At 33.6% G+C, this 14028-nt stretch overlaps 1 protein-coding gene and 1 non-coding gene across 2 annotated transcripts in view; both read left to right on the top strand.

Moving 5' to 3' along the window:
• The window catches only part of Tcea1 (transcription elongation factor A1), a 54405-nt gene extending 48580 nt beyond the window's left edge, over window positions 1-5825 (top strand). The window contains exons 9-10 of the mRNA XM_046428581.2: window positions 1969-2040; window positions 4241-5825. Of these exons, the coding sequence (XP_046284537.1) occupies window positions 1969-2040; window positions 4241-4249 (81 nt within the window). The 3' untranslated portion in view covers window positions 4250-5825. The remainder of the gene's footprint in view (window positions 1-1968; window positions 2041-4240) is intronic.
• Window positions 5826-11950: 6125 nt separating this feature from the next.
• On the top strand, window positions 11951-12027 carry Trnaa-ugc (transfer RNA alanine (anticodon UGC)). The gene has a single exon. It is a non-coding gene; the product is annotated as a tRNA-Ala (tRNA).
• The last annotated feature ends 2001 nt before the right edge of the window (window positions 12028-14028 follow it).

The following is a 14028-nucleotide window of genomic DNA, read 5'->3' as shown; positions in this document are numbered from 1 at the left end:
AGTTAATTAAATAAAATATATGCTGTTTAATAGATGACTTGTATTTTTTTTTTAAAGAGAGAGAGGTAGAGAGAGAATTTTAATATTTATTTTTTAGTTATCGGCGGGCACATCTTTGTTTGTATGTGGTGCTGAGGATCGAACCCGGGCCGCACACATGCCAGGCAAGCGCGCTACCGCTTGAGCCACATCCCCAGCCCAAGATGACTTGTATTTTAACAGTTCATCAGCAGTTGATTACTGGGTATTATGTAAACAGGCCATAATTCTTGTATGTCTTATAATTTATTGTTTTGATGTGTAGAAGTTTTACTACTGACAGTTATTGAATTGAACATGTATGTGATAGAAGTAGTCTCAGAAAATTCTGCGTTTTAGTTGCGCTATTTTCTTCTAGTCAGGTAGAAAAGGCTCAGGAAAGTAGAAGTGATATATCTTACATTATCAGGTTATAAACAGCTAAGATAAAAAAAAATTCTTTTAACAGAAGGAACCTAGTCTAAATGTGAAGTCAGTATGATTTCTTTTTAATTTTTTTAATTGTAGATGGGCATAGTAACTCCATTTTATTTATTTATTTTTATGTGGTGCTGAGTTGAACCCAGTGCCTCATACCATGCTAGACAAGCATTCTACCACTGAGCCACAACCTCAGCCTAGTATGATTTCTTAAAATCAAAAAAATTAGGGCTGGGGATGTGGCTCAAGCGGTAGCACGCTGGCCTGGCCTGCGTGCGGCCCAGGTTTGATCCTCAGCACCACATACAAACAAAGATGTTGTGTCCGCCAATAACTAAAAAAAATAAATAAATATTAACTTTAAAAAAAAATCAAAAAAATTACGTCTTTTCAATTAAAAAAAACCTTCCAAAGTTCTCGTGAAAATAACTGATACAAAAAATTTAAATGTGAGTAATGTTGATATGTAAGTGAATTTACAATTACTTCATTATTTCTTTTGGTTATATACTCTGCAGTATAATTGCTAGATCAAATGAGCATATAAACTATTTGTGCAACATAATAATATTTACTTATTGAAATTTAGGAAAATTACAGAAATATATGATGGGTGGTGGGTGGTTCTAGGGATTAAAACCATATCCTCATGTGTGCTAAGCACATGCCATACTTTTGAGCTATGTACTTCAGCCCATGAATAAGAGATTTCAAATCACCCTTTCATCTGCCATCTATAGAGAGTAAATCATCAGTATTTTAATGTTTGCAATATTTTGTGATTTTCTTTTTACATATACTTGGAGGTATATGCTGCCAAAACTGTCTTATTCACTTTTCATGTAAATTCTATAAGTGTAAGCATTTTCTTAATTGTTAAACATGATCCTTTGCAAAATCCAAATGACTATATAATATTCCATCAGATGGATGCACTTTTAGTACATTAATTCCTTATTGGATACTTGTTTCCAGCACTTTTGCTATTATAAAATTGGATTTTTCAAATATTCTTATACATAGGTCTTCATGTTTCTAATTACCGTCTTAGAATAGATAGGTTAGAGACAATAGTTATTTAAGATTCTTAACCTTATTGCTTAATTTAGGAGGTTGTAGGAGTTACATGTCAGAATGAAATATTCTTAGTTTTTACATCTTTGCCACTTTGTAAGAGAATATCAACATGTTTAAATTTGTACATTTTTGTATTTGTTACTGATGAATGTTTTTTCACGTTAACTATTTATATTTAATGGGTGATTTTAGAGGATTTCCCTACTTATCTGGGATAAATTAAACATGGAAGAGGAAAGGGGTTTAGAAAAATCAAGTTTGGAAATACATGCTTCTTTGATATTATTTTGCTTACTTGTATTTTTTCTAGGCTCTTACACATTTTATTTTGGTACCATTGTGATAATTACATATCTATATGTTGATGTTCTTTAGGTTTTTCTTTTTTTATAGTACTACTTAAGTAATATCTTTCACTTGATTTTGCTGCAGGTACAAACCCGAAGTGCAGATGAACCAATGACAACATTTGTTGTTTGTAATGAATGTGGAAATCGATGGAAGGTATGGCACCCTCTTGAATTCATATTATACTCATTTATAATAGAACAATTTTTTTAGTCTTTTAATAATTTTACCTAGTATCTAAATTATACATGTATTCTCACACTGTTCAGTAATGTAGAAGTCCTTTATTAACTACTTGTATTGGAATAAGCTATTTTATATCCTACTAGAAATAATTAACTTGATTTTACCTCCTTGTTATATATGTTTTGTTGTAGGGACAAGAATAACTAGAAGAGAATCTTCTTTTTTTTTCCCCCACTTTTGTTAGGTACTGGGGCCTTGAGCCCAGGGCCTTGCATTTGCTAAGCAAAAGTTCCACCACCAAACTACCTCCCTAGTCCCCAGGAGAGAATCTTAAATGCCCAGTTATCATAACAAGATCCTATATTCATTACATCATTTCTTCTCGAACTCCCAGAAAATCTATATGTTTATTACTTATTCTAATTGATTTTTATTCAGTAAAACTTTCTTTATCTTGTTGAACTTAAGCCCAATGATTTTTATTATTTTAGGAATTACAGGTGATCAGTCTTATGGTTTGATGGGCATTTTCACTAAACCTTAATGTTGCCTGTAGGTTTTGAAGTAGGTTCACTGATAAGTTTATATTATTTAAATAACTCATTCTTGAATGGTTTTGTGAGCTACAAAAATAAAATTAAAAATTGAGAGAAGGGTTACACCTTAGTCCCAAAAATACATTTACTGTAAATATAGGCAGGGTTGTTACAGGTGTAGGGTTGGGAGGCTTTCATGTCTTTGGAACCATATAAACTGATTTTAAAATCTTTTGCACATACCATCACTAACTGTCATTTTCTCATGTATTAAATGTAAATAATACTGGCATTGAAGGTTGTGATGAAGAGTAGAGATAATGTATGTAAAGTGCCTCTCAGTCCCCAAAATTCTGCGTGTTCTTATCAGTTTTTGTGAAGTATGTAAAAGGTTTATTTATTTATTTAATTTTTTGGCTACATTTACAGACTTCGGTTTAATACTTAATTTTGAATTATTCACATAGGTTAAATCATTTTCTGGAAATTAGAAGTGTATTGGAAGCCAGACAAATAACTTCCACAAATGTAATTTGGGACTTTGGGGGCTAAAGGTTAAGTCCAGTACCTATTTCATTATATACAAATATTTGATTCTGAGATGAAGAATTTACCAATATTGAAAGGGTTTCATGATTTTGAGCAGTGTTTCTTACCCTTCTAAGTTGGTGAATATTTTACATTGATATTTAGGAGAGGGACATTGATTATTATTATTTTTTTAAAATTTCAATCCTGTTGAGCAAACTTGTTCAGATATTTCTCTTAGATTTGTTTTGCATGATTGGTCAATTTTTTATTATGAGCATGTATTGTGCTGCTTTGAATACAATCTTAATTAGCAGAATATAAGACATAGTGCCTAATGAATTTAAGAAAATTCAGGTTAATGTAGAAAGCTGGTAGGAATTTTTACTTTTTTTTTTTTTTTTTGGTACTGGGTATTGAACCCAGAGGCACTTTACCATTCAGCAACATCCTCAACCCTGTTTATTTTATATTTTGAGATAGGGTCTCACTAAGTTACTTAGAGCCTCACTGAAGTGTGAGGCTGACCTTGAACTTGCAGTCCTCCTGCCTCAGCCTCCTGAGTGTCTGGAATTATAGGCATATGCTGTTGTGCCCAGCACAATTTTTATTGTTTCAACCTAAAATCAAGAGAGTCATTTAATAAAAACTTTTAAGCGGCTAGGGAGGCCCTTAATAAAAATCCCAGTAGCTAAGGAGGCTGAGGCAAGAGGGAATGAGAGTTCAAAGCCAGCCTCAGCAATTTAGCAAGGCCCTAAGCAACTCAGTGAGACCCTGTCTCTAAATAAAATACAGAAAAGGGCTGGGGTCGAGACGCAGTGTTGAGTGCCCCTTGGCTTAATCCCCAGTAACAACAACAACAAAAAAAACCTAAAATGTTTCATATATACATTTTTTTGGTTATCTATTTTAAGTTGTCAAATTTTAAGTTGTCAAATTCTTAAGTCAAATCCTTGAGATAGGTAACTACTATGTGTGAAAAATCTTTTCCAAAAATGTCTCATTAAAAAAAAAAACAATTTACAATGTATATTATGTTAATGGGAAATATATGCCCCCTTGTTTGCATTTAAAGGTCTCATGAAATATTTCTTCTCTTTTGACAGTTCTGTTGAGTTGGAAGAATTGGATCTGGACCATTAAGAAAATGGATTTTGTAATTAGCTTTAAAACTAGGCCAAACAACTAGATTTCTTGAAAGTCAGATTTTTAAATCAGCATACATCCCGTGGGGTTAGTGTTTGTTTTTGACCTAACATCCCTTTCTTCAATGCCTTCTATAGTTTCAGATCAGTAGGGAGATCATACAATAATTGTATGATATCTGTTTCAATCCTTTTCCCCCCCATTTTTACAAGTAAGTTGATATTAAACTTTTATCAAACTTTTAGCAATTTATTTTTATTTTTTTCTTCTTAAAGGAAAATGTTCCTTAATTTTTTTACAGTCTGAAGCGTACAGTAGAAATTCTATTGTTCTCTAATACATAAATAAAAATTTCATTTTTTTTTTCATATTGGCATGAATATGAAATACCTACAAATATTAAAGGAAGAAAAAAGGTAATATAAGTTTAGGTTTACCAAATATGGTTTGTATTCACATAATACTTGACCATCTTATCTAAATTGTACATAATATTTGAACTAGCATATGAATTTGATTTTAATTATTATGTTCACATGCTTGGGCTAATTACATATTACTTTTGCATCTGTAACTAACCGTGATCATCATTTCTTGTAATTTCTTGTACATGTATATTAATTGTTCTTAATAGATTTTACTTTTGGAAACATGACTTGACTTTGTTAAAATCAGTTTGGTTTGTTGTTTATTTACTTGTTTGACTTGGTAGGGTATTTTAGTTTTACAAAAGAACATTGTTATAGTTTCATAGGGCTTTTCATAAATCTCCTTACAGGCAAAGAGCAAAAGCTTCTGACAGTTTTTTTCTCCTCATAGGAAGATGTACTGGGAAGAAAATGTTAGCATCTTAGTGTAGAATAGTTATTGTTAACAGTTCATGACTTGATTTTATTTGAAAATCTATACTGACCAAGGATTAAGCATAAGGATTGTAGGAATCACTAAAGCTGTGGTCTTTCTGTATGGAGGGTGATAGAAGATATTTTTGTTCTGAGCCTTATTGCAGACTTGTTCTGTTATACGATGAATGAGATTGTTGAATCAACTGAAAACATGAATTAGAGTGAGTCATTTCACAGTATGTATCTTAAGATTAAGTTTTTTTTTGTTTGTTTATGTGTTTACCATTTGTTATGTTAGGAATAAGAAAAAATAGTTTTCACCTTGGTTACTTGGTTACAATTGCTCTAGCACATCTTAAAAGGCCACTATTGCAAAGTATACAGTTTATCATGCTGAAGATTCATTCTGTCAGTTACCATAGAAAGACCTCCATACATGCTTTACACTTTCCTTTGCTTACTCTCTTCCTGTTTCTTTCTGCAAATCATCTTGATGTCCATGTTAAGGATTGGACCACGGGCACTAACCCACATTTACTTTGTCAGTTAATGGTTGAACCTTTTGTTATATCATTTCAGAAATAAAGTGCATTTTTGAAAGAATGAGTTTAAGGATAATAAGGTTAAAATAGTCCCACTTTTAAATTAAGTGATCCATTTTAAAATTTGTAACTCAATAAAGTTTTTTTGTTGTTGTTAAGTGTGTATCACATTTTGTCATTCTTTTTAGACATTGAATTTTATTTTTCCTTTTGTTTAAAAAGTACCCTTTATCCTCCAACTACTGAGGTATTTCTAGAGTATAGTTTTGTGTAAGTAAAGTCTGCTCAAATGAGAACTGAGCAGTAGTTCAGAGTATGTTTTTTCTTTTCCTGGACTGCTGGTGATTGGGAGGGAGTGGTGGTTCCAAATAGACAAAACTGTATCCTTATGTGCACATACTATAATATGTTGGTCTTACTACTGAGGGATACTGACCAGTTATCAAATCATTAGAAGTAAGTACAATAAAGGGTAATATTTTACGATATTTACTTCAGGACAGAGTAACTTGTAAGTGAACATACAAAGAAATTTAAGGTAGACAGATACAGTGGTGAATAATACAGAACCATCTTGGGAAAACAGTAAAAACCTTGTTTTTTATTTTTATTTTTTTGCTTACCCAACTGCTGATGAATATTGATTTATAAATTTTGCTAGCTGTGGCAGAAATTCTGAAATATTTATATATGCCCAAATACCTAAATCTGTTTATATCTCACAAATGGAAAATGTTTAAAATATTAACAAGACAACAAAAGAAGTAAGAGACTCTGTCTACTTTTATAGCTACTCAAAGATTGTCTTTAAATGTCAAAGTATAATTTGGGGATTTTGAATTGAGTTTTCAAAATAAAAACTGCAGTTAAAGAGTTATGATCTAAGGCGTTTTAGTCAACTGTTTTCCCCACCTTCTTTTCTTCAGTTGTAGAAAATTAGCCATTGCAGAAAAGTTGAATATCTTACTGGGAAATGTGATAGGAATATCACTGATGGGGAATTACCAGTAAAAGCTGCATATTAAGAAATAAAGTACCAACCTTGAAGATGCTACTTCACAGTTAATAGAACAGTTACTGATGAATTCCTAGATATACTGGAAGAAATACTTTGAGGAATCTTGAAGTAAATTGAGGTCAGTCAGAACTAATAGAAAAGTGTATTGGAAAAAAAATCTCGTGACTGTGGCTATGTAGGATCAGCAGTAGATGAAGGTGGACTTGTTAAGTTCTTGTGGGAAAATTGTTCTCTGCTATATCATTAGCACCTAGAGGAATGCCTATATCATAGTGGGTGCTCATGAAATAGTTTTTTCTTGCTTGTGTTTGTGTCAGCTCATTACCTTTGTATTTGGCAACATAGAAACTAGATATAAAGAACATTTCACAGATTGGGGAACTGAAATGGTACCATGGGCACTGGTTGGTAATGTTTTAGACTTCCAGTTTTAAAGAAAGAAATATATTGTGCTAGATACAGTGTTGGGATGATCCATTTTTGTACTTTAATTCTATAGTGATGCAATCGTTTTATTAATTGTGGAAAAAAACCCTTTTTTCCCCCTCAAATCAACCTGTGTATTCTTGCACTTGTTTGTTTAGCTAGAGGATGGATATGAAAGCATGAGCAACTGCCTCAAATGATTGACCTGCTTCTAGGTTTCCCTAGATACCACATAAAGACAGTCATTATTTTTTTCTTAATGGCCATAACTGTAAAGATAGAAACACTTCATATGCAATGTGCCATATAGTCTGGTTAAATGAACTCACGTTTCCATAACTTGACTGAACTACTTTGAAATAAAAGTTGTTTGTGTAAAAATGCCACTGTGAAAGTGTAGCTGATACACAAAAGTTAACCACTATGAGAGCACAGGAGTTTGAATGGCATAGCTATAGCTTTTATCTCTTTGGTTCTAGTTCCTAAACATTTTCCCAAATCCTTTAGAGGGTAACTTCTCCCCTCCATTTGTCCCTTGTGGGTCTCATTCAGAGTCCTATCCCACCCCCTACTTTTCCCTGGGATGATTATTATACGAACAATGATAGATAGCTAAGTCATCATGAGTTACATATAGGGTTCTCTGTGCCTCTTTTGCGTACAACGTGCAGGGATCCTTTGTGGTGAAGCCAAGGGGACCTGGGATAGATCCAGCCATGTGGAAATTAGAACTACTATAAATATCTTGAAAGAATATTAATTTCCTTTGTGTTCAAGCAACAACAAAAAAAATTGTTTTGGATGAGTATTTGAGTTAAATAATAACTTTGATACAGAACATCAAGAGCTACGAGTGCACTAAGGTTTCCATTTATCTGCAGAAGCAGAAGACATCTTGAAGAGCATTAAAGTTTCTATTAAGGCTATGGGTCAATATCAGAATAGCTTGTCTCAGAATTCCTTTGCTCTTGTGTCCATCTTTTTAAATTTAAAATGTTTTTCATTATGGTAAGAACAGATAATATGAGGGCTGCCCACTTAAGTTTTTTACAGCAAAGTATTGTTAATTATAAGCAAAATGTGTTATAGCAGATCTCTTGAGCTAGTTCATCTTTGCATAACTGAAACTACACCCCCTGAACAGCAACTTCCCATTTTCCCTCTCCCCAGCTCCTGGCAATCACCATTTTATTCTTTGCTTCTATGAGTCCTGTGAGTGGCTTATTTCACTTAATATAATGTTTTCAAGTTTTATCCATTTTGATCCACAAATCCTATCTATTTGGTAGGATTCTCTTCTATGGGTGAACAGTATTCCATTTTGTATATAGAACATGTTTTCTTTTTCATAGTCTATCAATGCAAATTTAGGTAATTTTTACGTCTTTACTACAGTGATGATACTACAGTAGATGGAGTTTGTATTTCTCTTTGAGATTTCAATCTCAGTTCTTTTTTTCACATATACCCAGAAATGGGATTACTGCATGAAATGGTAATTCTATTTCTGATTTTTTTTTTTTTTAGGAACTTTCATTCTGTTTTCCTAAATTTTGTTTCTCCATTTGCACGCCCACCAACAGTATATAGATTTTACAATTTCTCCATATATGTGCCAGCACTTGTTATTCTTTGTTTTTTTGATGGCTATCCATTTTCTATCAGGTGTGAAATGCTATCTTCTGGTTTTGATTTGCATTTCTCTAATAAGTAATGATATGGAGCATATTAAATATGCCTGTTATGTATGTCTTCTTTGCAGAACTGTCTATTCAAGTCCTCTATCCTTTTTAAAGTTGGGCTATTTGTTTTCATGCTCTTTGAGTTGTGGGATTTCCTTGTATATTTTAAATATTAACCCTTTATCAGATAAGTAATTTGCAAATGTTTTTTCCCATTATGTAGATTGCCTTTTCACACCTTTCCCTTTATAGAGCAGAGGTGTTGTACTTTGATGTACTCCCACTTGTCTGTTTTCACTTTCGTTGCGTCTGTGTTTGGTGTCATCTCTAAGAAACTATCACCAAGACTAATGCCATGGAGCATTTCTTCTTTTATAGTTTCGAGTCTTAATGTTTAAGTCTTTAATTCATTTAATTAATTGTTAATTATTTTCCTAATTTCTTTTTCAGATAATTTGTTGTTACCGTATAAAAGGGGTAACAGATTGATTTGTTGATTTGTATCTTGTAACTTTCTTTTTTTTAATATTTATTTTTTAGTTTTATTTTACATATGTGATGCTGAGGATCGAACCCAGTGACTCATGCATGCTAGGTGAGCAATCCACCACTGAGCCACAATCCCAGCCCCTGTAACTTTCCTGAATTTTTTTTGCTCCAACAGGTTTACTGTTTTGGAGACAGATTTTTTACACATAAGAACTTGTCATCTATAAGCAGGCATAATTTTACTTCTTCCTTTGTGATTTGGATGCCTTTATTTTATTTTATTTTATTTTTTTGGTGCTAGTGATTGAACCCAGGGGCACCTAACCCCTTTTTTATTTTGAGGGCTTTGATCTTCTTGCCTTAGCCTCCTGAGCTGCTGGGATTACAGGTGTGTGGGATTACAGGTATGTTACAGAAGCCACCTGGCTTCTGATTTGGATGTCTTTAATTTTTTTTCTTACCTAATTGTCCTGGCTAGTACTTCTGGTATTAGAGTGAGGCTTTTTTCCTTTTCCTGGTCTTAGAGGAAACAGTTTTCACAGATTGAGTGTGATGTCAGCTGTGGGCTTTTTATATATGGCTTTTATTATGTTAAAGTAATTTCTTTGTATTTCTAGTTTGCTGAGAGTTTTTATCATGTGTGAAATGATCATGATTTTTATTCTTTTACTGTGGAATATCACAAATTGATTTTCTACTGTTGAACTATGCTTGCATCCATCTCAGATAATCTCACTTTGTTATGGTGTGTGATCCTTTTTTTAAAAAAAATATTTATTTTTTAGTTGTAGTTGAACACCAAACCTTTATTTTATTTATTTTTCTGTAGTGCTGAGGATTGAACCCAGGGCCTCGCATGTGCTAGGTGAGTGCTCTACCACTGAGCCACCACCCCAGTCTCGTGTGATCCTTTTAATGTGCTGTTGAATTCAGCTTGGTAGTATTTTGTTGTAGTTTTTGTGTTTACCATCATCAGGAATATTGGTCTATAGTCCTTTTGTAGTGTCTTTCTCTGACTTAAGTATCAGAGTAATTCTGGCTTCTTCAAGTATATTTGGAAATGTTCTTCCATGAATTATTTGGAAGAGTTTGAGAAAGAATGTCATTAGTTCTTTAAATGTTTGGTAGAATTCACCAGTGAAGCCATCTGCATCTGGGCTTTTCATGAATGGAAGACATGTTATTATTATTGATTATTGATTAACTCCTTACTTATTATTGACCTTCATTTTTTCTGTTTCTTCATGATTTAGTCTTGGTAGAGTTTATGTTCTTAGGAATTTATCCATTTCTCTTATATTATCCAATTTGTTGATATATATAATTGTTCATAAGTTAATGATCATTTTCATTTCTGTGGTATTGGAAATATGTTTTCTCTTTCATCTTTTATTTTTTATTATGTTTTCAGCTATTTTTTTCATTAATCTAGCTAGAAGTTTGTCAGTTTTGTCGCTTTTAAAAACCCAACTCCATTTCAGTGACCCCCCCACCCCCCAATTTTTCTGTTTTCTGTTTTGTTTCAGCTCTAATCTTTATTATTTCCTTCTTTTTGCTAATTTTGGGCATAGTTTGTTCTTGTCCTTGAGGTGTTTATTGCTATAAAAATTTCCTCTTGGTAGTGTTTTTCCTGAATTCCATAAGTTTTGGATATGTTTTGTTTGTTGCAAGAATTTAACCCATCAATTGTTTAAGAGTGTGTTCTTTTGGTATGGGGTTGTGGCTCAATAGTAGTGCGCTTGCCTAGCATGTGTGAGGTACTGGGTTTGATCCTCAGTTCCACATAAAAATAAATAAAAGTCTATCAACAGCTTAAAAAAAAGTGTTGTTTTAATTTTCATATATATGAGTTTTCTATTGATTGTAAAAATTCATTTTGGCTGGAAAAGGTAGTTGGTATGAATTAAGTCTTTTTTGTTTGTTCTTGTTTGGTAAGGCTTGTTTTGGGACTTCATAGGTGATCTGTCCTATAAAATGTTTTATGTTTATTTGAGAAGAATGTGTATTTTGCTGTTGTTGGATGGAATGTTCTGTATGTTTGTTCTACTTGGTCTGTAGTGCCATTCATGTCCTGTTTCTTTAATGATTTTCTGTCTGAATATTCTATCCATTATTGAAAATGGAATATTAAAGTTTCCTATTATTGCTAGATTGCTGTCTGGTTTTCCCTTTAGTTCTCTCAGCGTTTGCTTTCTATGTTTAGGTGCTTTGATTACACACACACACACACATACACATACACACACATTACACATTATGCCTTCCTTGTAAATTGGCCATTTTATTATCATATGTCTTATTTTGTCTATTGGCATTTTTTTTAAAAAATATTTATTTATTCAGTTAGTTATTGGCAGACACAACATCTTTGTTTGTATGTGGTGCTGAGGATCGAACCCGGGCCGCACGCATGACAGGCGAGCGCGCTACCACTTGAGCCACATCCCCAGCCCATATTGGCATTTTTTGATTTAGTCTGATGTAAGTATGGCCACCATTTGCATAGAATATCTTTTTCCTTCCTTTTTCTTTAAACATATATCTATCCTAAACCTAAAAGTGAGTCTTATATACAGTGTATTGTTGGATCTTTTTTTTTAATTTAGTAAGCCACTTTGTGTCTCTTGATTAGGAAGTTTAATCCATTTACACTTAAAAGTAATTATTGGGCTGGGGATATAGCTTAGTTGGTAAAGTGCTTGCCTTGCATGCAGAAGGCCCTGGGTTCAATCCCCAGCCCCACCAAAAAAAAAGTAATTATTAATAATTAATTAGAGTCTTATTCATTGTTTTTTATCTTCAAGCTCTTTTGTCTCTTTCCTGTCTTGATATCTCCCTTTGTGTTTTACTGATGGTGTATAGTAACTTACTTTTTATTCCTTTGTTTTCCTTTTGTGTATTTTCTCTGGGTCATTTCCTTGTCCCCATGGAACTCCCGTAAAAAGTCCATCCTTTTCTTCTCCTTAAAATGACAGTCCTAATTCTCTTCAAAATAAAGCAAACTTCAGTCAAAGCATGTCTATAAGACCATTAAAACCTCTGTATGTTTATTTATTCATTTTCAAGAGTGAATGGAGGAGGATTTATTTAAGTGAGAATAAAAGATAACTTCCATAAGGCAAGAGGGGAACTGAGAGCCAGTTTTCCACTTAAATGTAGTAGATGTGGGGGCTTTTATAGCTTTTGTGTAGGGGCAGTGATCAAAACCCTTGCTAACAGTTACTGGAAAAGTGTTATGGCAGATCCCTTGTCCGTGACCCTCCAATTGGCTGTGTGTCCTTTAGCCTTTGAGTTTAAACTTTACTGTGATCTTTATTTGGTTCTACCCCCAAATCTGTTTTCCTGCGCAGTTTTAGGACAAAGGAGTTGCTGGGATATTTGGATTTTTCTACAGGTTAATCTCATTGAGGCCCATTACCCTGATTGGCTGACCATTAACTATCCTTACTTATTTCCTTGTTCTGAAGAAGTGCCTTTAACGGCGTTTATAGGAAAGGGGTGATGATCACTCTGGCTGCTTTAGGCTGAAAGGGGACAGCAATCAGGGTCCTTCTACAGAGAGGCCTGTTTAATGGCCCCCAGTAGAAGGGGAGTTTGGTTTTGGATTCCATGTGTAAGGCTATTTGTTTGGGCATCTTACTTATCAGGGAAATCCAGAGAGAGGTCTGTGGTGGTGTTGGCAGATGACCTTCCAAAGTGCCCTTTCTTGGGGGCCAAAAATAAAATCAGAATTTGTTATGAAACTAGTTTCCCTGATTTACCAATTTCTTTCATGGTTCTTGTCTTGCAAATTTGAAGAATAAAATCCACAGACAATAATGAAAGGCAGTAGTTAGTAGGGCAGGATTTATTTAAGTGAGAAGAGAGAGAATTCTTGCATGGTAAGAAAAGGAACTGATGGCAAGTTTTCCCCTCTGTATTGTTTAAGTAGATAATTAAAATTTCAGACTTCCCAAGCTGGACATGGTGGTGCATACTATAATCCCAGGATCTTGGGAGATTAAGACAAGAGGATCACAAGTTTGAGGCCAGCTTCAGCAAATTATTGAGACCCTATCTCCAAAAAAATAAAAAGATTGGATATCATTTAGTAATAAATCATCCCTAAGTTCCACCTTAGTTCCAAAACCAAACAACCTTAAAAACCAGACTTCCCATTCCTAGACTGATCAAATTGAACTCTTAGGGTTTTAAAAAAAATAATATTTGAGTTAATTGCTTGCCTTTCTAGCATATTCCTCTGGAATAGTTATTTTAAGTGGGTGTGCTGTAACATCAAGGCTAGTTTGATCCCTCCATGAGGTTAAGTTGGGCATTATTCAGGAAAAGCTATTTGGTGACTACTGTACTTTATCCAGCTTAGACAATTCATCACTGAAAATTTTTGTTGTTGCTGGGGATTGAACCAAGGTATTGTTGTGTATATTGTCACTGAGCTTATACCCCTCAGCCCCACAGCATTGAAGTTTTTGATACACATCCCAGGAAAGAAAGCTTAGGTGGTTTAGCTTCAAGTTCAAAAATTCTAATAGAAAAAAAAAAAAGCCTCATTTTGTGTATTTGTGTGTGTGTGTGTGTGTGCACGTGCCCACTTGATTACCACTACGTAATCTTCTTTCCTAGGAAACTGGCATTACAGAGTGGTCTTATGATCTGTTCAGATTCAAACCTATTTATACCACTTATTAGATATGAGATTGAGGAGGGTATGCCAGCCCTTTGCTTAGTCTATAAAGCAACACCATT

The sequence above is a fragment of the Marmota monax genome, unplaced genomic scaffold, assembly GCF_021218885.2.
Source record: "Marmota monax isolate L192 unplaced genomic scaffold, Marmota_monax_Labrador192_F-V1.1 WCK01_AAM20220418_F8-fsc00044, whole genome shotgun sequence".
Lineage (NCBI taxonomy): Eukaryota > Metazoa > Chordata > Mammalia > Rodentia > Sciuridae > Marmota > Marmota monax.
The sequence above is the reverse complement of the archived record's forward strand: the minus strand, read 5'-3'. Positions and strand labels throughout refer to the sequence as shown.